At 40.8% G+C, this 24,911-nt stretch overlaps 1 protein-coding gene across 2 annotated transcripts; it reads right to left on the reverse strand.

The window, feature by feature from the left end:
• Positions 1-1,459: 1,459 nt before the first annotated feature.
• LOC118943933 (butyrophilin subfamily 2 member A1-like) lies at positions 1,460-23,263 on the reverse strand. 2 transcript variants are annotated; one of them, XM_036960977.1, is made up of 14 exons: positions 23,121-23,263; positions 22,912-22,980; positions 21,943-22,293; positions 21,518-21,799; positions 21,110-21,391; positions 19,361-19,474; positions 17,914-17,934; positions 17,488-17,508; positions 17,237-17,257; positions 17,070-17,090; positions 8,075-8,095; positions 7,194-7,220; positions 3,478-3,504; positions 1,460-2,013 (listed from the first exon to the last, which is right to left on the reverse strand). In XM_036960977.1, the coding sequence occupies exons 2-14, from the start codon at positions 22,976-22,978 to the stop codon at positions 1,484-1,486; spliced, it is 1,785 nt and encodes a 594-aa protein (XP_036816872.1). In that variant the 5' UTR covers positions 22,979-22,980; positions 23,121-23,263; the 3' UTR covers positions 1,460-1,483. The 2 variants fall into 2 exon arrangements, with proteins under 2 accessions (XP_036816872.1, XP_036816873.1); XM_036960978.1 differs by lacking the exon at positions 7,194-7,220.
• Between the last annotated feature and the right edge of the window lie 1,648 nt (positions 23,264-24,911).

Consider the following 24,911-nt stretch of genomic DNA (forward strand, 5'->3'; position numbering starts at 1 on the left):
CTTGTTTGTTTTAACCTGTTAGAGCTCTAGGGGCGCTATTTCATTTTTGGATAAAAAACGTTCCCGTTTTAAGCGCGATATTTTGTCACGAAAAGATGCTCGACTATGCATATTCTTTTGGAAAGAAAACACTCTGAAGTTTCAGAATCTGCAAAGATTTTGTCTGTAAGTGCCCCAGAACTCATTCTACAGGCAAAACCAAGATGATGCATCACCCAGGAATTAGCAGAATTTCTGAAGCTCTGTTTTCCATTCTCTCCTTATATGGCTGTGATTGCGCAACGAATGAGCCTACACTTTCTGTCGTTCGCCCAAGGTCTTAGCAGCATTGTGACGTATTTGTAGGCATATCATTGGAAGATTGACCATAAGAGACTACATTTTCCAAGTGTCCGCCTGGTGTCCTGCGTCGAATTCGGTGCGCAATTGCCAGCTGCTTCTACTTTACCATTTGATTCAGGGGAGAAAGCATGTGTCCAAGAACGATGTATCAATGAAGAGATATGTGAAAAACACCTTGATGATTGATTCTAAACAACGTTTGCCATGTTTTCAGTCGATATTATGGAGTTAATTTGGAAAAAAGTTCGCGTTTTGAGGACTGAATTTTCGGATTTTTTTTGGTAGCCAAATGTGATGTATAAAACGGAGCTATTTCTAATACACAAGGAATCTTTTTGGAAAAACTGAGCATCTGCTATCTAACTGAGAGTATCCTCATTGAAAACATCAGAAGTTCTTCAAAGGTAAATTATTTTATTTGAAGGCTTTTATGTTTTTGTTAATGTTGCGTGCTGGATGCTAACGCTAATGCTAACGCTAAATGCTAACGCGAAATGCTAACGCTAGCTAGCTACTTTTACACAAATGATTGTTTTCCTATGGTTGAGAAGCATATTTTGAAAATCTGAGATGACAGTGTTGTTTACAAAAGGCTAAGCTTGAGAGATGGCATATTTATTTCATTTCATTTGCGATTTTCATAAATAGTTAACGTTGTGTTATGCTAATGAGCTTGCTGATAGATTTACACAATCCTGGATACAGGGGTTTTTTCATAGCTAAACGTGACGCAGAAAACGGAGCGATTTGTCCTAAACAAATAATCTTTCAGGAAAAACTGAACATTTGCTATCTGAGAGTCTCCTCATTGAAAACATCTGAAGTTCTTCAAAGGTAAATGATTTTATTTGAATGCTTTTCTGTTTTTTTGTGTAAATGTTGCCAGCTGAATGCTATTGCTAAATGCTACGTTAGCCTACAATACTGTTACACAAATGCTTGTTTTGCAATGGTTGAGAAGCATATTTTGAAAATCAGAGATGACAGTGTTGTTAACAAAAGGCTAAGCTTGAGAGCTAGCATATTTATTTCATTTCATTTGCGATTTTCATGAATAGTTAACGTTGCGTTATGGTAATGAGCTTGAGTCTGTATTCACGATCCCGGATCCGGGATGGGGAGATCAGAAAGGTTAAAACAGTCAGTCAGTGGCATCCACAGGACAGACGACCAGTGAAATACTATCTGAACCACCAGGGTTGAAGAATGGATAGAGTTTCTTAGAAAATTTGGAGCGTGTGAAAGAGTAGATATGAGACCTGGCCTCCACATTGTAGAAGGATACCTGTCCCTTCTCATAATCCACAAACACACCCACTTTCAGGGGCTTCTCTCTCAGTAAGAGGGTGAGAGGGGAATCAGCGTGAGCTGTGTACTTTCCATCCTTCAGCTCCACAGTCCAGTATCCTTTATAAGGGATCGGTCTAGACCTCTCATTCCTATTGATGGACCTTCTGACCACTCCCAAAGTCCACTCAGTCTTCCCCTCCACCTTCACCTCATAGTAGAACTTCCTTGAGAAGCCCACATTTCCGAGGACACCGGACCAATTTTTATACCTCTTCCTGTTGTCAGAGAGAACCTGATTTAGTTCTCCATGTCTCACTTGTTTCCCGTCATCAGACAGGATGAGGTTACGATGTGCAGTATCAGGGTCTAGAGTCACATCCACTGTGGAGAGAAACATACACTATGTAAACACAATGACACCATCATCAGTGGTATAATACACTATAGTAAACACAATGACATCATGACATCAACATCAGTGGTATAAAACACTATGGTAAACACAATGACATCATCATCAGTGGTATAATGCACTATGGTAAACAAAATGACATCATCATCAGTGGTATAATACACTATGGTAAACACAATGACATCATGACATCACATCAGTGGTATAATACACTATGGTAAACACAATGACATCATGACATCAACATCAGTGGTATAATCCACTATGGTAAACACAATGACATCATCATCAGTGGTATAATGCACTATGGTAAACAAAATGACATCATCATCAGTGGTATAATACACTATGGTAAACACAATGACATCACATCAGTGGTATAATACACTATGGTAAACACAATGACATCATGACATCAACATCAGTGGTATAATACACTATGGTAAACACAATGACATCACATCAGTGGTATAATGCACTATGGTAAACACAATGACAACATCACTGGTTATAAAACACTATGGTAAACACAATGACATCATGACATCAACATCAGTGGTATAAAACACTATGGTAAACACAATGACATCATGACATCAACATCAGTGGTATAATACACTATGGTAAACACAATGACATCATGACATCAGTGGTATAATACACTATGGTAAACACAATGACATCAACATCAGTGGTATAAAACACTATGGTAAACACAATGACATCATGACATCAACATCAGTGGTATAATACACTATGGTAAACACAATGACATCATCATCAGTGGTATAATACACTATGATAAACACAATGACATCATGACATCAACATCAGTGGTATAATACACTATGGTAAACACAATGACATCATCATCAGTGGTATAATACACTATGATAAATACAATGACATCATGACATCAACATCAGTGGTATAATACACTATGTAAACACAATGACATAATGACATCAACATCAGTGGTATTATACACTATGGTAAACACAATGACATCATCATCATTGGTATAATACACTATGGTAAACACACTGACATCAACATCAGTGGTATAATACACTATGGTAAACACAATGACATCATCATCATTGGTATAATACACTATGGTAAACACAATGAAATCATGACATCAACATCAGTGGTATAATACACTATGGTAAACACAATGACATCAACATCAGTGGTATAATACACTATGGTAAACACAATGACATCATGACATCAACATCAGTGGTATAATACACTATGATAAACACGATGACATAATGACATCATCATCAGTGGTATAATACACTATGGTAAACACAATGACATCACTACTATTATTCTGTAAGTAAATCCTAGACACTCTATTTGGTATATTATGTTACGTTTCATATGGTATGTATTAATTTGTGGATGTCACAGAGCATAAAACACACCTGCATGTCTTCTGATGGTTTCAAAATCTGAAATATATAGAGTAAGAGACGGTTGGTTATGAAAATGAGCAACATACTGATGGATATCACAAACAACTGTAAGTGCACATTTGTGTTGTTCAACCCAGACCTCAAACTATGAAGACCTATAATAATTTGAATCTTAGTGAACATATGGGGAGAAACACTGGCATATCTGACACCCCAGCAGTCCCAGGAAGGTGGGGAGACCAAGAGCCAATTTGTTATACAGTATACGCACAGTATATATAATAAATCATTTTGACAGTAACCCTCCATAAATTCATTCATAAACCTTTTTCTTTTCCATATGTGATAGGAAGCTAAATGTAGTTTTTTTGGCTTCAGGAATGTGACTGAAAAAGTGAAAAAGAAACTGATTGATAGTTTGATGGGATAGTCAGTGCTGTTGTCAAGGCTACGACAGCGCCAGTGTAATGAGTGGAGCTTACTGAGGTGTTCAAAAACTCATATCAGACCGAGAGCCTAATGTTTCTTAGATAGTTCTTTATGTGTTTTAGTTTAGAAAATGATCTCTCTGCAGAAGCAAGGGTTACAGGGATGGTAAAAACAGCTTGAGTTGCCGTAGCAACATCAGTGAAACTGGGCAGAAGGGAGTTGTACTTCAAATACAGCAGTTCAGTAATATCTATAATCAATTAATAATGTTTTTTATTTAACCTTTATTTAAACTATGCAATTCAGTTAAGAAACAAATTCTTACTTTACAATTTTTATTTCTTTTTTATTTTACCTTTATTTTACTAGGCAAGTCAGTTAAGAACAAATTCTTATTTTACAATGAGGGCCTACCCCGGCCAAAACCTCCCCAAACCCGGACAACGCTGGGCCAATTGTGCGCCGCCCTATGGGACTCCCCATCACAGCCGGTTGTGATACAGCCCGGGATCAAACCAAGTAGTGACGCCTCTAGCACTGAGATGCCGTGCTTAGACCGCTGCGTCACTCGGGAGCCCACAAGCTGACAGTCCCCGAAAACAGGCACTAGAATTAGTTAAAAATATGTTTGTTTACATGACTTCTTTGTTTATGTTTACATGACTTATTTGTTCATGTTTACATGACTTATTTGTTCATGTTTACATGACTTATTTGTTCATGTTTACATGACTTCTTTGTTTATGTTTACATGACTTATTTGTTTGATTTCCCACCGTTTTATAAGTCAGAAGACGTGTATTTGCCTCCCTATGGTGGTCAAAAGTATCACTACATTTATTATTTATTTATTTATTTTACTTCACTGCAACGTTAAGTCAAAGGGGCAGGGGCAGTCCTTGGAAAAACATTTTTTTATTAAACTAGGCAAGTCAGTTAAGAACAGATTCTTATTTTCAATGACGGCCTAGGAACAGTGTTGTTTAGGGACAGTACGACAGATATGTACCGTGTCAAGTCGGGGATTTGATCTTACAACCTTTTGGTTACTAGTCCAACGCTCTAACCACTAGGTTACGCTGCCACCCCAATTCAGCACGACTTCAATTCAAGGCACAGACATGGCAAATCAGTCTGAATTTGTTTCGAGCAGGAGGATCTAAATATATAACAAATGCGACCTACACACTTCCTTAAACCTAAAATAAGTAAAGAAGTAGTTTTGTGGAAGTCAAACGTTTAATGCGGAGGCAGACACATTGCACATGCTCAGAGCGAGAAAATCGAGCCCTTAACATCACCCTTCTCCCCTTGTCTATAGGAGGAATGTACACTGTTTAAAGGTTAGAATGACTAAAACCATAGAGAAACAGTGCAAAACAGCTGTCAGCTCAACTGCTTTTATTAATCGCCGTCCTCGACACGTTACGGAAAGAGATGAATTATCAATGTATCAGGAAAGACTGTCAAGGCATTTATTTTACATTTATTTTACAATCTGCAATGATTGAAATTACAACTTGAATTACTGAACAAGTAATTACATTATTACCACTGACCAAATAGGCCTGTCTACCAATGAACATTTATCCATTAGCCAAAGCTAAGCCTTGGTACCACAGAAAGCCCATCATCGATTCGATAGGCATGCAGCCGCATAGACATGTCGCGATTACAGCATGATAGTCAGTGATCGGTAGTCTATACTTCAATTTTTATTTCAGGGGGGGCGAACTCCGACCTTGCGGGTGTCCAGAGAAACTGTGTTATGCCAGTGGTGAGATTGATGGTAACTTCAGTCAAATTTAGTGCCAAACACTGACACAATGTAATAAAACACTGGACTGGACTTCCTGACGGGCCGCCCCCAGGTGGTGAGGGTAGGCAACAACATCTCCTCCCCGCTGATCCTCAACACTGGGGCCCCACAAGGGTGCGTTCTGAGCCCTCTCCTGTACTCCCTGTTCACCCACGACTGCGTGGCCACGCACGCCTCCAATTCAATCATCAAGTTTGCGGACGACACAATAGTGGTAGGCTTGATTACCAACAACGACGAGACGGCCTACAGGGAGGAGGTGAGGGCCCTCGGAGTGTGGTGTCAGGAAAATAACCTCACACTCAACGTCAACAAAACTAAGGAGATGATTGTGGACTTCAGGAAACAGCAGAGGGAACACCCCCCTATCCACATCGATGGAACAGTAGTGGAGAGGGTAGCAAGTTTTAAGTTCCTCGGCATACACATCACAGACAAACTGAATTGGTCCACTCACACAGACAGCATTGTGAAGAAGGAACAGCAGCGCCTCTTCAACCTCAGGAGGCTGAAGAAATTCGGCTTGTCACCAAAAGCACTCACAAACTTCTACAGATGCACAATCGAGAGCATCCTGTCGGGCTGTATCACCGCCTGGTACGGCAACTGCTCCGCCCTCAACCGTAAGGCTCTCCAGAGGGTAGTGAGGTCTGCACAACGCATCACCGGGGGCAAACTACCTGCCCTCCAGGACACCTACACCACCCGATGTCACAGGAAGGCCATAAAGATCATCAAGGACATCAACCACCCGAGCCACTGCCTGTTCACCCCGCTATCATCCAGAAGACGAGGTCAGTACAGGTGCATCAAAGCTGGGACCGAGAGACTGAAAAACAGCTTCTATCTCAAGGCCATCAGACTGTTAAACAGCCACCACTAACATTGAGTGGCTGCTGCCAACACACTGACACTGACTCAACTCCAGCCACTTTAATAATGGGAATTGATGGGAAATGATGTAAATATATCACTAGCCACTTTAAACAATGCTACCTTATATAATGTTACTTACCCTACATTATTCATCTCATATGCATACGTATATACTGTACTCTATATCATCGACTGTATTCTTATGTAATACATGTATCACTAGCCACTTTAACTATGCCACTTTGTTTACATACTCACCTCATGTACATACTGTACGCGATACCATCTACTGCATCTTGCCTATGCTGCTCTGTACCATCACTCATTCATATATCCTTATGTACATATTCTTTATCCCCTTACACTGTGTACAAGACAGTAGTTTTGGAATTGTTAGTTAGATTACTTGTTATTACTGCATTGTCGGAACTAGAAGCAAAAGCATTTCGCTACACTCGCATTAACATCTGCTAACCATGTGTATGTGACAAATAAAATTTGATTTGATTTGATTTACATTAATTATCTATCATACTATAACTGCAAACAAGATTCCAAGAAAAAGTACATTCAAAATATTAGAAATCAGTTCTTCCTTTACCTGGACTCCAGTTTGTGTTCACAAAATCTGTGGAGACATTATATTTAACCAATATTAATCATTGAGATATACAGGTTTTTCATCACTGTACACAAACGTTTAGACATTGTCAATGTATTGTTGATGTACTGGAAGACTGCATATACCGAAGCTATAGTTTAGAACCCTGTAATAAGGACATCCTCCATAATGACTTCTAGAGCGATGCACCCAGAAGAGTGTACCGTCACTACATCCAGTCACTCACTAGTTCATACTTGTCCATACTTGTAAATGCTCATTCTTTAATGCTTTCTTTGTACCTATGTGTGTCCTGTGTAACTGTGTGCCTTTTTTGTTTGCTGAAATCTGTAGTTTTGGATAAAAACGGTTATAATCACAATGGAGTAAAACATTGACTTCAATCAGGCACGACAACTTAATGCTCTTAAACATATCCATTATCTCCATTACATATCCATTATTTAACTGTATTACTGTGTAGCTGTGCTTATCCTTGTCCTGATTGTTATAGAGTTGTCAGTTGGACTGGAAATCCATAGTTTTTCGTTAAACATTTTAGTCTAGGTGTTCACTGCCAAATGTTTGTTTTTTTAAATCAGCCGTGCAATGATGGGCTGCTCCTTCACACAACAACTCCTTTGGCAGAGGTCCCCTAAAATGCTACTTTAATAAACTACAGATTTCAGCAAACAAAGAAAGTCACACAATTACACAGGACAAACAGGTTCAAGGTAAGAGTTTAAGAATTTACATTTTTACAAGTATCGACTGATAGTCGGAGGTACAGTCCACAGCCACTCATCACCACTCAACTCCATTGACAAAGCTAACATTTATAAGCCATCATATACAGTAGGTAACAAAGCCTTAATACTTACCCAGCTGAGAAGTCAGTATTTCTACAGATAAACACATACATATAGTCAATTAGACACATCAATGGTGTCCAAGGGGGAATCAACATGTGTTGGCTACCTCTCTAGTCTACACTCTAAAAATAAAAGGTATGATCTTTTAGGATAATAAGGTTAAAAAAAATAAACTTAAGATTAATTTAAGAACCTATACTCTGCCATCAGGTCGTATTTTATTTTGTGTATTTTACCCCTTTTTCTCCCCAACAGTCCTGTCTCATCGCTGCAACTCCCGTACGGACTCGGGAGAGGCAAAGGTCGAGGTAGTTTCTTCCGTTTCTTCTGAACCACAACCCAACCAAGCCGCACTGCTTCTTGACACAATGCCCACTAAACCTGGAAGCCAGCGGAACCACCGTAGAGCTAGCGACGGTGTCAGCGTGCAATGCGCCCGGCCCGCCACAGGAGTTGCTGGTACACGATGGGACAAGGACATCCCTGCCGGCCAAACCCTCACCTAACCCAGACGATGCTGAGCCAATTGTGCGCCTCCCCATTGGTCTCCCGGTCGCGGCCGTCTGCGACAGAGCCTGGACTCAAACCCAGAATCTTTAGTGGCAAAGCTATCACTGCCTTGTGCCACTCGGGAGGCCCAGCAATTAATTTTTTTAACCTTTGTAGACTTAAGGGGAGCTTTGAAGAACCTTTTCAAAATGTCTTTTTGGAACCAGTAAGTGACTAAATTCCAACTCGTGCGTATAATTCAAATTGAGAACATTGGCATTATGGGTTAGCTAGGACTCAGGTAAGGCGTTACAATACAGTTTTTTAATCACTATTACATGAACTAAGAAACCTACTATATACTCTTTTGTTTTCTAGCCTATGAAATCTGTGTTTTGGAAACGTGGATCCTTTGTCTGGCAAATGCATTTCTGTTGTTATGCTATAGGAGTGTTGGATTCCCTGTTTTGTGGTTACTTTGGAATGGCGAAATCACATGACTGGATTACTAATTGCCTTTAAATTTGACAAAAGACCTCGCTGAATGGAACGCTGACGAAAGGTTTATGAACGTGATCACTCATCAGACCGGAGGTAAAGAGGCGAACATTTCATCTGACCGGAGGTAGAACTAGTGGCGCTCCTCAACTGTAAATGGATGTCCCCTGTGACAGTGTTAGAAGTGACTGATGCTATTGAAGCTCTGTGACAGTTTGATTTGCGCTTTTCACTGTGAATAAAGAGGAGAGAATTGTGGTTGTTCTTCCGTTTTGTCTCTGCTCTATGTGTTGAATGAATTTGTGGAACTTGTAAGCTTGGAATCGATCGCTCGTGTAGCTTGGAATCGTGTGTGTCTTTTGTTGTTGGATTTGCGCGCTGAGACAAGAACTCTTTGTGGAGCGGCTAAAAGAGGACGCTTTGCTGATTGGCTGCTGTGTCTGAGTTGTGATGACTTCATTTTTGGCTCATTTTAACCTATGCAGTGCTAAAATGTGTTCACACCGTGCTGACGGTTGCAAATCAATGGAATTGAATGGGATTTGATGTTCAGTGCTCTTATCTGCCCTTACAATGGATCCAATTGAAACATTGCAAAAGTATAAAGGATCTAGAAGTGCTAAGTTGGGTGCACTTACTAAAAGAGAAATGGGATCACACAACTTATGGGGGATGATGGAAATGTTGAAATCTTTGATGACACAAAGATTTCTCAAAGTTGGTTAAGTTGTTGCATGATCTCAATGAGTCCATAAAGGCTTTGTATTCTGCTGAGAAGGCAAAAAAGTATCAGGTTGAATGGTATTGCCCAAACGCAGCAACACGGAATTGTTTGGCAACCAATATGGACGTTAGAAGCACAGTAAAGCACAGCAGCAAAAAAAACTGATGAGGATGTCCAGACAAGGGACAGTATCTCCAATGTCTCATCAAAACTGATGAGGAGGACCAGACAAGGGACAGTATCTCCAATGTCTTATCAAAACTGATGAGGAGGTCCAGCCAAGGGACAGTATATCCAATGTCTCATCAAAACTGATGAGGAGGACCAGACAAGGGACAGTATCTCCAATGTCTCATCAAAACATGTAAATAGATCACAACACAGCAGGCACTCAGGACAATCCACCACATCTTCTATCAGGCTCTATTTGAAGGCTGAAAGGGAAGCCTCACTGGTTAAATCTGAAGCATTGAAAAGTAAACATGCATTGGAGAAACAGGAGGCTCAACTCAAGGCACAAAATAAAGGTTTGGAGCTTGAAGCTGAAATATTAGCTAACAGTGCTAAGCCGCATGTATTCCATGAGTAGGAAGCCACTCAAGAAATGGGGAAACAAAGCAGATGATTTAATGAACTATACCTAAATGTAATGGGAAGGCCTGAAGATACCATGGGGAAGGTTACTCAAAGTAAAATGGTGACCACCACCACTCAGGTTGTCACAGGTCTCCATATCACACAGTCACGCATCTTGGCTGACCTGGGATCCCCATTGTTCACCACGTCTGTTCATACTGCACAGGGCCAGGGTCAATATACTGTGTAGTATGTTATAACTACCACCACATACAGCTCTGTTCATACTGCACAGGGCCCAAGTACTATGTTGTAACTACCCCCACATACAGCTCTGTTTATACTGCACAGGGCCAGGGTCCAAGTACTATGTTATAACTACCACCACATACAGCTCTGTTCATACTGCACAGGGCCAGGGTCAATATACTATGTTGTAAATAAGTACTATCACCATATACAACTGTTCATCATAGGTCAACTAACACACTGTTGTAAGACCAAAAGATAGGCAGCTGTAACTTCCAACTAGGGGAGGAAGGCCTTTCAACCCAGATCAGGGTGGAGCTGACAACACGGACAGTATTGTCAACATTCTGCTACACCAAAATGCTGGTAAGGCAGCAAAGGTTGTCTTCATTACCACCTCTTAGTGTACGACTGGGTGACCCACTACACTACAGGTTCTTTGTACCAGTGTTTAAGGGTGACCCACTAGACTACATATCTTTGTACCAGTGTTTAAGGGTGACCCACTAGACTACAGGTTCTTTGTACATGGCTTTGAACACGCTATCGAAGAACGGACCGAGAACAGTAAAGAAAGGTTGTACCTTTTGGAGAAATTCAGCATTGGGCAACTCAAATTTTAGCTCAACTCCTTTGTCTTACTGAAGTCGAGGTAGAGGTTGTTGTCCTGTCACCACACTGCCGGGTCTCTGACCTCCTCCTAAGGCTGTCTCATTGTCTTTGGTGATCAGGCCTACCACCGTGTTGGAGTTCTAAGTGTCCATGCAGTCACGAGTGAACAGGGAGTACCCGAGGGGACCAAGCACGCACCCCTGAGGGGCCCCTGTGTTGAGGGCCAGCATGGCGGATGTGTTATTGTCTACCCTAACCACCTGGGGGCGACCCGTCAGGAAGTCCAGGATCCAGTTGCAGAGGGAGATGTTCAGTCCCAGGGACCTTAGCTTAGTGATGAGCTTGGTGGTGTTGTAATCTGAGCTGTTGTCAATGAACAGAATTCTCATGTAGGTGTTCATTTTGTCCAGGTGGGAAAGGGCAGATTGTGGAGTGCAATAGAGATTGTGTCATCTGTGGTTCTGATGGGGTGGTATGCGAATTGGGGTGGGTCCAGGGTGTCTTGAATGATGGTGTTGACGTGAGCCATGATCAGCCTTTCAAAGCATTTCAAGGATATTGATATGAGTGCTAAGCGGTGATAGTCATTTAGACAGGTTACCTAGGTGTTGTTGGACACAGGGACTATGGTGGTCTGCATTTGATTTGATTTGAATAATAATAATAATTAAAAATAAAACACTATCAACAACCAGGAAGTCATGAGTACCTTTGTTGTCTCTGGCTTGGAGATAAGTAGCCTTGATGACAGCAGTTTTGTTGAAATCCTTGCAGTTTTCACACAGAAAGAAATCCCTGTAACTAAGGAGAACATTCCTACCAGCGGCGGCTGGTGGGAGGAGCTATAGGAGGATGGGCTCATTGTAATGGGTGGAGTGAAATCAATGGAATGGAGTCAAACATGAGGTTTTCCATGTGGTTTCCACAAGCAAAAACATCTGCTAAATATGTGTATGGTACCAATCAAATTTGATTTAATATGATTGATGTTTGATACCGTTCCAATTATTACATTCCAGGCATTACAATGAGCCTGTCCTCCTATAGCTCCTCCCACCAGCTTCCACCGATTCCTAACCAGACAGATGTGAAACAACGGCCATATTTGGAAAAAGTGTCTCTCAAGCAGATTGATTCTAAAATTGTATTGTTGACAAACATACTTCAGGCCATTGAGCCATGGATGGTCATAAACAGCCAAGAAGATATGGCCCATTGCGCTGTGAAAACCACTCTGGTCTGGATTGTGAATGGGCTTCTAAAAAAGGGGAATGTCTCCACTTATGGGCGGTCTCATGTAATGTCACACAGAATCTCTGTGGTAGAGTTGGAAGAGCTGCTGAAGCAACAGGTCAAGCATGATTTCCCAGAGCACCACCATGAGGAGCAGCTTGAAATATCAAGACAAGATCATCTCTTCATGGAGAGTGTATCTGTCAGCCAAGCTGGTGGTGGTCACTATATTATTTGCCTCCCACTGAGGAATGAGGATGCTGAATTTCCCAACAACTGCTGTGTGGCAGTACAGCGTGCTCTCAACCTGAAATGGAAACTCAGTAAGAATCCCTGGTCCTGTAAGGACTATACCAACTTCATGGCAGACATCCTGGACAAAGGCTTTGCAGTGATCATGCCAATAGACTTATAGAATGACAACAGCAAGATATTTTGGTATATTCCTCACCACAGAGTATGTCATCCCAAGAAGTACAATCTGAGGGTGGTATTAGACTGTGGAGCCACCTAACAAGAGACATCACTGAATGCTCAGCTTCTGCAGGGTCCAGACATGACAAACCATATCATTGGTGTTTTGTCCAGATTCCACCAAGAGCCTGTTGCCTTCATGACAGATATTGAAGTCATGTTCCACCAGGTGAGCGTTCCAGAGCAGGACACAGACCTGAGATTTCTCTGGATCTGGAAAAGGAGCTGGAGGATTGGTGGTGCTCTAATATATAGATGACTGTCTAAAGTCAGCAGCAAGTGAGGAAGAAGCCTTGACACATACTCAGGACCGCACATCACTGTGTTCTAAAGGAGGCTTTAGACTGAACAAATGGATCAGCAACAGTCAAGTTGTTGCCTCTATTCCTGAAGAGGAGAAAGCAAAGGAGATAACGGATCTGGACAGGGATCAGAACATGCTACCAGTAGAAAGTACAATGGTGCATTGAATCAGACTCAATAAATGTACAAATATCCATTCAGGACAGACCACTGACCAGAAGAGGTGTTATATCAACGGTGGGCTCTGTTTACGACCCGTACAGTTAAATAGGCTAATAACTTACTAACTAGCAAAGAATATATGCACACACTCTGATTGGCACTGATCTGAAAAGAGCATTCTGTCCTAGCTTCAGGGGGAAACTGGTTCCACCATTGGGGTGCCAGGACAGAGAAGAGCTTGGACTGGGCTGAGCGGGAGCTGCCCTCCCGGAGGGGTGGGATGGCAAGGAGACCAGAGGTGGCAGAACGGAGTGCTCGGGTTGGGGTGTAGGATTTGAGCATAGCCTGAAGGTAGGGAGTGGCAGTTCGTCTTGCTGCTACGTAGGCAAGCACCATGATCTTGTAGTGGACAAATAATTCGGGTTGACATGGGAGAACTTGGGAAGGTTGAAAACCAGGCGGGCTGTAGCATTCTGTATCAATTGCAGGGGTTTCATGGCACAAGCAAAGAGACCAGCCAACAGAGATTTGTATTAGTCAAGACGGGAGATGACAAGTACCTGGATTAGGACCTGTGCCACTTCCTGTTTGAGGTATGGTCATATGGATGTAAACCATGAATCTGCAGTAGCGAGACACTGCTTTGATGTTTTCAGAGAATGACAGGGTGTTGTCCAGGTTCACGCCAAGGTTCTTTGCACTCTGGGAGGACGACACTGTGGAGTTGTACATTTTGATGGAGAGGTGTGAGGATATGATGGAGCCAAGTGACTTGGTGTATAGAGAGAAGAGGAGAGGAACTAGAACAGAGCCATGGGGGACACCAGTAGTGAGAAAACATGGTGCAGACCCAGATCCTCTCTACTGATGGTTTCCAGTGTCGAAGGTAGTGGATAGATCTAGGAGGATGAGAACAGATGAGAGAGAGTCTGCTTTGGCCATACGGAGAGCCTCCGTGACACAAAGAGCAGTCTCGGTTGAGTGACCCGTCTTGAAGCCTGACTGGTTAGGGTCAAGAAGATTGTTCTGAGAGCGATAACAAGAGAGTTGATCAGAGATAGCACGCTCAATTGTTTTGGAAAGAAAAGAAAGGGGTACAGGTCTATAGATTGATGTCAGAAGAGTCAAGTGTTGGTTTCTCAACAGTTTTCCGTGTGTATCAAGAATGGTCCACCACCAAAGGATATCCAGCCAACTTGACACATCTGTGGGAAGCATTGGAGTCAACATGGACCAGCATCCTTTGGGAAAGCTTTTGACACCTTGTAGAGTCCATGCCCTAACGAATTGAGGCAAAATGGGGTGCAACTCAATATTAGGAAAGTGTTCCTAATGGTTTGTACTCTCAGCGTATGTCAGACTTGTTCTGGAAGAGGTGGACCAAAGAGTATTTTCCTGAGTTGCAGGATCAACAAAAATTAACAAGAAAAGAAACTTCGTCCCCGGAGATATGGTTCTCATCGGAATGACTCTTGTCTCTGTACAAGGTGTTGATGGGTTAAAGGTTCCAAACTCTCTGTTCAAGCAGTTGACATAGTTAGGACACCCATCGGTACCACTCAAGACATGTAGCAGAGGTCTCTTCACGGTCCCCAGGGCCAGAACAGAGGCTGGGAAATGCAGAGTATTAAATAACGCCATGACTACATCACAGGAAGTTTGTGGCACCTTAATTGGGGAGAACAGGCTCGTGGTAAAAGCTGGAGCAGAATAAGTGAAATGGTATTAAATACATCCAACACATGGTTTCCAGTTGTTTGTTGACATTCCATTTGCTCCGTTCCAGTCATTATTATGAGCCATCGTCCCCTCAGCAGCCTCCAGAGTAACCATACATTATGGGTCAGCTAGGTCTCAGGTATGGAGTAACCATACATTATGGGTCAGCTAGGACTCAGGTATGGAGTAACCATACATTATGGGTCAGCTAGGACTCAGGTATGGAGGTAACATACATTATGGGTCAGCTAGAACTCAGGTATGGAGGTAACATACATTATGGGTCAGCTAGAACTCAGGTATGGAGGTAACATACATTATAGGTCAGCTAGGACTCAGGTATAGAGTTACCATATATTATGGGTCAGCTAGGACTCAGGTTTGGAGTTACCATACATTATGGGTCAGCTAGGACTCAGGTATAGAGTTACCATACATTATGGGTCAGCTAGGACTCAGGTATAGAGTTACCATACATTATGGGTCAGCTAGGACTCAGGTATGGAGTTACCATACGTTATGGGTCAGCTAGGACTCAGGTATGGAGTTACCTTACATTATGGGTCAGCTAGGACTCAGGTATGGAGTTACCATACGTTATGGGTCAGCTAGGACTCAGGTATGGAGTTACCTTACATTATGGGTCAGCTAGGACTCAGTTAAGGAGTTACCTTACATTATGGGTCAGCTAGGACTCAGGTATGGAGTTACCATACATTATGGGTCAGCTAGGACTCAGGTATAGAGTTACCATACATTATGGGTCAGCTAGGACTCAGGTATGGAGTTACCATACGTTATGGGTCAGCTAGGACTCAGGTATGGAGTTACCTTACATTATGGGTCAGCTAGGACTCAGTTAAGGAGTTACCTTACATTATGGGTCAGCTAGGACTCAGGTATGGAGTTACCATACATTATGGGTCAGCTAGGACTCAGGTATGGAGTTACCTTACATTATGGGTCAGCTAGGACTCAGGTATGGAGTAACCATACATTATGGGTCAGCTAGGACTCAGGTATGGAGTTACCATACATTATGGGTCAGCTAGGACTCAGGTATGGAGTTACCTTACATTATGGGTCAGCTAGGACTCAGGTATGGAGGTGACATACATTATGGGTCAGCTAGAACTCAGGTATGGAGTTACCATACATTATGGGTCAGCTAGGACTTTTATATCGCTTTTACACTAACAAGAAAAAAATACTACTATATATCATTTTCCTTTTCTTTAAAGTTTAAATAATTATTTTGCTTTGATCATGGAAAGACTCTGTAGCCTGTGAAATGACCTGTGTTTTGGAAACGTGGAGCCATTGTCTGGCAAATACATTTCTGTTTGTTTTTACACTATTCGAGATTTGTATTCCCTGTTACTTTGAAAGAGCATCTGACGGCAACATCACATACCTGGGGCCTCAACGTAAGTTTTGAAATGGATTACGAATAGCCTTTATAAAATGGTTCACATAATTCTTTCAAAGTGATGATCTGGGACTCCTTGTCTCATATCACTTCTCTAATGTCACAAATCCTAATTGAGTTCCACCACCTAAATGAGTCCAACTTCTCCAATGAAGATATTCTACCCTACCACCACTTCTTAATTTCATTAAATAAATGTGACTGGTCTATCAGTGATTCTGGTCCATCAGAAACTACCCACTGGGCAAGCTACGTAAACTCAACGTGGATATTTGGGTAATATTTGGTTGAGACGTTGATCAACGAGATTACAACCTACAGTATATGTAAAGACTGCCAAAAGTTAGTTGAATTTCCAATGTGTTATCACTAGGTTTTCAACCATCCAAAATCACAACCAAATGACAGTGGAAAAACAATGTTAGACTTTTTTGTTTGGTTGTCACCCAAATGTCTATCACTGCTCTTTCATCCAAAAAAGACTTAAAATGCTTCAAATTATTCTAGCAAAATGATGATCTGAAGACACTACTTACCGAGCTCCACAGTGAGGTCATCTGTAAACATGTAGAGTATCAGCTCAATGACCTCAAAATAACCTTCTTAAAATGTATTTTTTACTTGAAGTCAGTAAATTAAAGAAAATCTTACTTTTGTGGTTCTAATAATGTTATCAAAGTGATGATCTGAAGACACTACTTACAGAACCTCTCCTTGTTATTGTCTGTAAACATGTAGAGTAGATGGAAGACAGTGAGAACATCATTAACATGAACACTAAAATATGTAGTCTCTCTCTGGGACTCCTTGTCTCATATAAAACATCAGATAAAAGTCAGGGAACATTAATATAAACAACATGATGTGTTTTCTACTTAACTAAAAGTTACATCTATAGAAGAGACATTGTATTATATAATGTTATCAATGTGATGATCTGATGACAGTACTTACGATTCTGCTCCCAGAGTTCATCTGTAAATATGTAGAGTAGATGGAAGACAGTGAGAACATCATTAACATGAACACTAGAAGATGTAGTCTCTCTCTGGGACTCCTTAGTCAGGATTCAATCCAATGTGCAGTATACAGCAGGGCACTTCACAGCTGACAAAGCACTTTTTAAAGGCATTTTCCACCGGCATTCACAGAGATCACATTCATAGTAAACACTGCACATGTCGACTCAAGTGTAAAATACCTGTAAAAGTCTGTTATAGTGTGCTGTGTTATAATGCTCCTTGAATTGAATCCCGGCCCTTGTCTCATACCACTGTTCCAACATCAGATGGAACATCTTAAAATGTGCTCAGCAACCAAAAAATACTTTAAATGCTTCAAGTAATTATTGCAAAGTGATGATCTGAAGACACTACTTACCACTTTCCTTCTTGAGATCATCTGTAAATATGTAGAGTAGAAGGAAGACAGTGAGAACATCATTAACATGAACACTAGAAGATGAAGTTTCTCTCTGGGACTCCTTGTCTCATATTACTTCTCTAATGTCATAAATCCTAATTGAGTTCCACCACCTAAATGAGTCCCACCACCTAAATGAGTCCAGCGTACCTCTGTGAGACAACTTCCCCAATGAAGATATTCTACCCACTACCACTTCTTAATTTCATTAAATAAATGTGACTGGTCCATCAGTGATCCAGGTGTATCAGAGTTCATTTGACCTTTATTTAACTAGGCAAGTCAGTTAAGAACAAATTCTTATTTTCAATGACCGCCTAGGAACAGTGCGTTAACTGCCTTGCTCAGGGGCAGAAAAACATATTTTTACCTTGTCAGCTTGGGGATTTGATCTTGGGACCTGTCAGTTCCAAATCCAACGCTCTAACCACTAGGCTACCTGCCACCCCTGCCTCCCCCAGGTAAGGATAATACTTTCCTCACTGCAGATTGAGTTGATCTATTATCACACCTGATTAGCATGTTAATCACCTGATGGTTAAAATCAGTCATCAGTGTCAACATGTTAATCACCTGATGGTTAAAATCAGTACTCAGTGTCAACATGTTAATCACCTGATGGTTAAAATCAGTACTCAGTGTTAACATGTTATTCACCTGGAGATTAAAATCAGTCATCAGTGTTAACATGTGAATCACCTGCAGATTAAATCAGTCTTCAGTGTCAACATGTGAATCACCTGCAGATTAAATCAGTCTTCAGTGTCAACATGTTAATCACCTGATGGTTAAAATCAATCAGTGTTAACATGTGAATCACCTGCAGATTAAAATCAGTCATCAGTGTTAACATGTTAATCACCTGATGGTTAAAATCAGTACTCAGTGTTAACATGTGAATCACCTAGAGATTAAAATCAGTCATCAGTGTTAACATGTTAATCACCTGATGGTTAAAATCAGTCATCAGTGTTAACATGTGAATCACCTGGAGATTAAAATCAGTCATCAGTGTTAACATGTGAATCACCTGGAGATTAAAATCAGTCATCAGTGTCAACATGTTATTCACCTGGAGATTAAAATCAGTCATCAGTGTCAACATGTTATTCACCTGGAGATTAATATCAGTCATCAGTGTCAACATGTTATTCACCTGGAGATTAAAATCAGTCATCAGTGTCAACATGTTAATCACCTGGAGATTAAAATCAGTCATCAGTGTTCACATGTGAATCACCTGCAGGTTAAAATCAGTCATCAGTGTTAACATGTTAATCTCCTGCAGGTGTAGTATATTATCCTGTATCCATAGAATACAACCACTGTGAATGTGGTGAGGATGAAAAAAGCAATGCAGACATTTCATTCCAACAATTCAACATTCATATAATCTCTCCATTACCTTTCTTATAACATATGCAGTAGATAGCCAGAGCTAACCCAATCACAGTGATGGCTCCCAGACAGCATAACACAATGAAGGCCATTCTCCATGGGGTTGTATAAAATAACTCACCTAAAACACAAACATCATTACACATCAACAACAGGGTTTGGTACTAATACTACCACACATCAACAACAGGGTTTGGTACTAATACTACCACACATATTTACACATCAACAACAGGGTTTGGTACTAATACTACCACACATCAACAACAGGGTTTGGTACTAATAATACCACACATCAACAACAGGGTTTGGTACTAATACTACCACACATCAACAACAGGGTTTGGTACTAATACTACCACACATCAACAACAGGGTTTGGTACTAATACTACCACACATCATTACACATCAACAACAGGGTTTGGTACTAATACTACCACACATCAACAACAGGGTTTGGTACTAATACTACCACACATCATTGCACATCAACAACAGGGTTTGGTACTAATACTACCACACATCATTACACATCAACAACAGGGTTTGGTACTAATACTACCACACATCAACAACAGGGTTTGGTACTAATACTACCACACATCAACAACAGGGTTTGGTACTAATACTATCACACATCAACAACAGGGTTTGGTACTAATACTACCACACATCAACAACAGGGTTTGGTACTAATACTACCACACATCAACAACAGGGTTTGGTACTAATACTACCACACTTCAACAACAGGGTTTGGTACTAATACTACCACACATCATTACACATCAACAACAGGGTTTGGTACTAATACTACCACACATCAACAACAGGGTTTGGTACTAATAATACCACACATCATTACACATCAACAACAGGGTTTGGTACTAATACTACCACACATCAACAACAGGGTTTGGTACTAATAATACCACACATCATTACACATCAACAACAGGGTTTGGTACTAATACTACCACACATCAACAACAGGGTTTGGTACTAATACTACCACACAGCAGTGGATTGTGTCATAATAAACACTAATCTTTTGTATTGTCGTCTCAAAGCCTTTGGTTAAAACATATACTTTACAATAACACATTGTTAAGGGAATTTTTATCAATGATGACTAATTATGTATACATTTCAATCAGGACTGACTAATCAGAATACTATTATGTTACTGTATATGTACTAATCCAAATACTATTATGTTACTGTATATGTACTAATCAGAATACTAAATGTTACTGTATATGTATGAGTTTTCTTTCTTGATCCCAGTACTGAAAATAATGTGTGTGTGAATGTGGTCAAGAGTTTAGAACAATGACGGTCTGTTCCTTGGTACAAATGAATCAGACTGGCTAGAGTGCTTATCTACACAAGAAAACCTTGAAACGTAAATTATATTAAATTGGTAGGGAGACGGATGTGGGAAGGCTTGATACACAGCCTTGGTACTGGAACGGAGATGGCACGGGGTAGTGTTAGAACTAATGATGTCATTTTCAGTTTATAACCTGTGTGTGGTAACCTGTATTGTGGCAGTACTCTCTTGAATAAAGGCTGTTACTTGACTTTTAAGACCGGCTCTGTCCATTCCTATAAAATAAGGGTCTTACAAATTCTTATGAATTGACAGAGTGGTTTAATTTTAATTGGGAATTAAAACAGAGGAATTAAATTCCTTCAACACACATCAATATCTCCAGTGTTTCATGTCTAAATCATATTATGTTGTTACTCACTAGGGAGGTGAATCTCTGTCTCCATTTTCTCATTGATCCTGCTCTGTTGGACTCTGCAGGTAAAGCGGTTGGTGTCAGTCTCCTGGACAATGACATATTGTTTGACTCTGTAGAATCCATTGAAGTCTCTGTGTGTCTCAGGAGGACCAGCAGAGAGATGGACTCCTTTACTGTTCAGCCACACCAGCTCAGGCTCAGGGTGCCAGCCTTCTGATTCACACAGCAGACCCATCCCTCCCTCTCTGTGTCCCTCAATGGACACCACTGGCTTGGATCCTACAGCTACAGACACACAGACAGACTGGATGTTAACTGGTGACAGGCTGTGAACAAATAGACACATACTGTACATTAACATATCAATATCTGCAATGTTTCATGTCTAAATCATATTATGTTGTTACTCACTAGGGAGGTGAATCTCTGTCTCCATCTTCTCATTGATCTGTCTCTGTTGGACTCTGCAGGTAAAGCGGTTGGTGTCAGTCTCCTGGACAATGACATGTCGTTTGACTCTGTAGAATCCCTTGAAACTTCTATGTATCTCAGGAGGACCAGCAGAGAGATGGACTCCTTTACTGTTCAGCCACACCAGCTCAGGCTCAGGGTGCCAGCCTTCTGATTCACACAGCAAACCCATCCCTCCCTCTCTGTGTCCCACAATTGACACCACTGGCTTGGATCCTACAGCTACAGACACACAGACAGACTGATGTTAACTGGTGACAGGCTGTGAACAAATAGACACATACTGTGTCCAGTAATATGAAGGAAAGAGGTGATGTCATTGTACTGTAGTTAGATTATTAAATTAACATGAAAATAAACCTCACCTTTAACGAGGACTTGAACAGTGAAATCATCATACCAGCTCTTTGACTGAATTAAGCATTTGTAATGTCCCTCATCAGTGCCTTGTACCCTGGTCAGTTTCAAAGAGGTGTTGCCCCTCCATAGTTCCTCTTCAAACAGTGAAGTTCTTCCTCTATAGGAGGGAATCTGATCATCTCGTATGATTTCGCTGTTTTGGTAACGAAAGACACGACCGTCTATGATGTCCAGGTTAAGCCAGTCCACTGTCATGTCCTCAACGCTGATGTTGGGTTTGAGGTAACAGGGCAGAACGATGTCATCACCAGCTACAGCAACAATGGAATCAGTTGGACCAAGAACCTCAAACTTCTCTGAAGAGAACAGACATATTAACAGTTTCAATAGTTTACAGTGGTTTCCTCTCTCATCTACACTGATTTGAAATACACTGTATAATATATAGTAGTACTATACACTGTAGTATATATAGTAGTACTAGACACTGTAGTATATATAGTAGCACTAGACACTGTAGGATATATAGTAGTACTATAGGGTGGAGGCCTACAGAAGAGTTGGATTCACCATTAGTTTAGTTTTTACATCAGTGCAGAGGAAGGAAAGGAGACTAGGAGAGGAATACACCTTAGGTTATGCACCTTAACACTATACAAGCAACTAAAGACACAATGAGATAATAATAACCACACACACACTAGTGCAGATGAAGGAAAGGAGACTAGGAGAGGAAATCACCTTAGGCCAGACACCCTAAAGGGATCTCCACAGTTTACACAAATGGAGCCGACAGACAAAAGTAGTAGAACTATGTAGACAGAGGAGCAAAAGGACCTCCGTCGGCTCTGTTTGATTAGACTGTGTAGAACCCTTAAGCCCACAATAGTGACTAAAGACACAATGAGATGATATTGATCACACACACAGAGGTATTGAAGGCAGTGAGACATTAAATATGTATTCTACTGTACCAGAGCCTGATGTGTGTAGGAGATGTAGAAGAATCAGACACAGACAGTCTAGTTGAGTCACCTTCATTCCTGAAGACAATTAGATTCATCATGAAGAGAAAGACTAACACAACTTGAAACCAGGAAAGCAATACTGTAGCATTAATTATACAATAACAATGGATAACATAGTATAACACATTTCAATGCAAACTAGCTGATCCATTTACCTGGTTGAATCGGTCCTATTGAGGCACTGCAGTCTGATTAATGTACTAGTGTTCTGTGATCAAACTATTGTGATGTGATCAAACTACCTCCTTCTTCTTTCTCTTCCTTGGAACAAGAACCTGTTCAACTGCATCGCTGCACACAACTGTTGCATAGTGAGCTAAGAATCAGATAACATGGGTGTGAACTGTGGTGGTAAGTTTTGGTTGTGGATTCCAAGCCTGGCTGATGTGTAGACCATGTGACACAGAGAGGTCTATAACCCAAGCAAAACATGATAGTTTACTTAAATCTGTGCCAATCCTTTTACATGATAGGTATGATAGGTAACATTAATAGACTAGGTGTAACTTAGTAAACATAAATACAGAACATTTAAATTAGTATAAGTTACGTTTGATATGGTCACATAAGACAGATGTTTATTTAAGGCAAAACTGAAAGGAGGGTGGTTGGTCGAGGTGGAAGTATAACGTAAACATCTAGTGTAATAATCTAGTAGTAACGTGTTTGAATCTCACCACAGACAAACACACAAATCATTTCCATTTGAGTGTATATTAAAAGGAACAGCCAAGGAGCGCAAGGCATTCAAACCTTTCTAGAGGCTCTTTAATGTTGTCATGACGTTGGCCTGGGGGTAGGTTTATGACAGTCCTAAATACCTCTTCCCCCCTTTTTCCTCTCTCTACCCTACTGATGTTACATTTGCAAACCCCTTGGTTAACATAGAGATTCTGGGAACATCAGAATGTGGGGGTAAATTAACTATATTCTGGTAATCTGACCAATTGAACATATGCAGTGGTACTTAATGAATATGATGTCAGTTCGGTTGTCATCTGACACATTCTCATCAATGATAAGATGACATAAACTCTACAGTGGAAAGTCTACACATCAGAGTTATCAGATTCACATGGAATTGTTGTTCAATTTAAATGTTTGATTATGAAATTATTTGTGATGGGATGAAATGTGATTTTAGCTTCTAAAATGTGAAATTTAGGTTTTCATAAGGTTAGGGCTCTGCTCAATCAGTGGCCCGCCCCTGTGAAGGGACATGGGCTATAAAACTTTTCAAACACGCCCTCCTCACCCTTCCTATATAAAGCCTTGACGGCAATATAACCTCCTGTTCCGAGGATGTGAGGACGCCGGTCCGATGTCAGAATGGTTCAGATAATAACTACAGAACGAAGCCAACATCAGCGTGAGTTTTGGTTGCGAATGGTATGAACTTTGAACTCTTATTCACTACAGAAGTGATACCTCCTAGCCGTTGAGTTAGCACCAGCACCTGCAAGCGAGGGTTAGGAAGGAACAGACAGATTATCCCGTCTATCACACAATGACGTTACTACAATGTATCCAATTGACCACCAGAGACATTCTTCAAAGGACAAAGGACTCGGTTTGGCAACACGGCCTTCCATCTACCACCAACCTACTGAAGCGCAGCTCAGAGTAAATATTTATTGCATTTTCCTTTTCCAAATGGGCGGTAATTTAGAATACATAAGATACTGTAATTATGATAGCACAGCTTCTTCCTTTGTTACTCAGTCTTCCCGCTCTTTCACTCAAACCCAGCCCCTTTTCTTTTGTGTAACAAGCTGTCATATCTGTTCCGCCCACTAGGGACGTCTTTCTTTATGACGTAATTTGTAATCAAGTTATGATTAATTATGTGTATATGTAATTCTGTGTGATTAGTTAGGTATTTAGTAAATACATAATTAAACCCAATTTTGTATTGCTGATTCAACTTGTTAGCTAGGGTTCGTGCA

Source organism: Oncorhynchus mykiss, chromosome 23, assembly GCF_013265735.2.
Source record: "Oncorhynchus mykiss isolate Arlee chromosome 23, USDA_OmykA_1.1, whole genome shotgun sequence".
Classification (NCBI taxonomy): domain Eukaryota; kingdom Metazoa; phylum Chordata; class Actinopteri; order Salmoniformes; family Salmonidae; genus Oncorhynchus; species Oncorhynchus mykiss.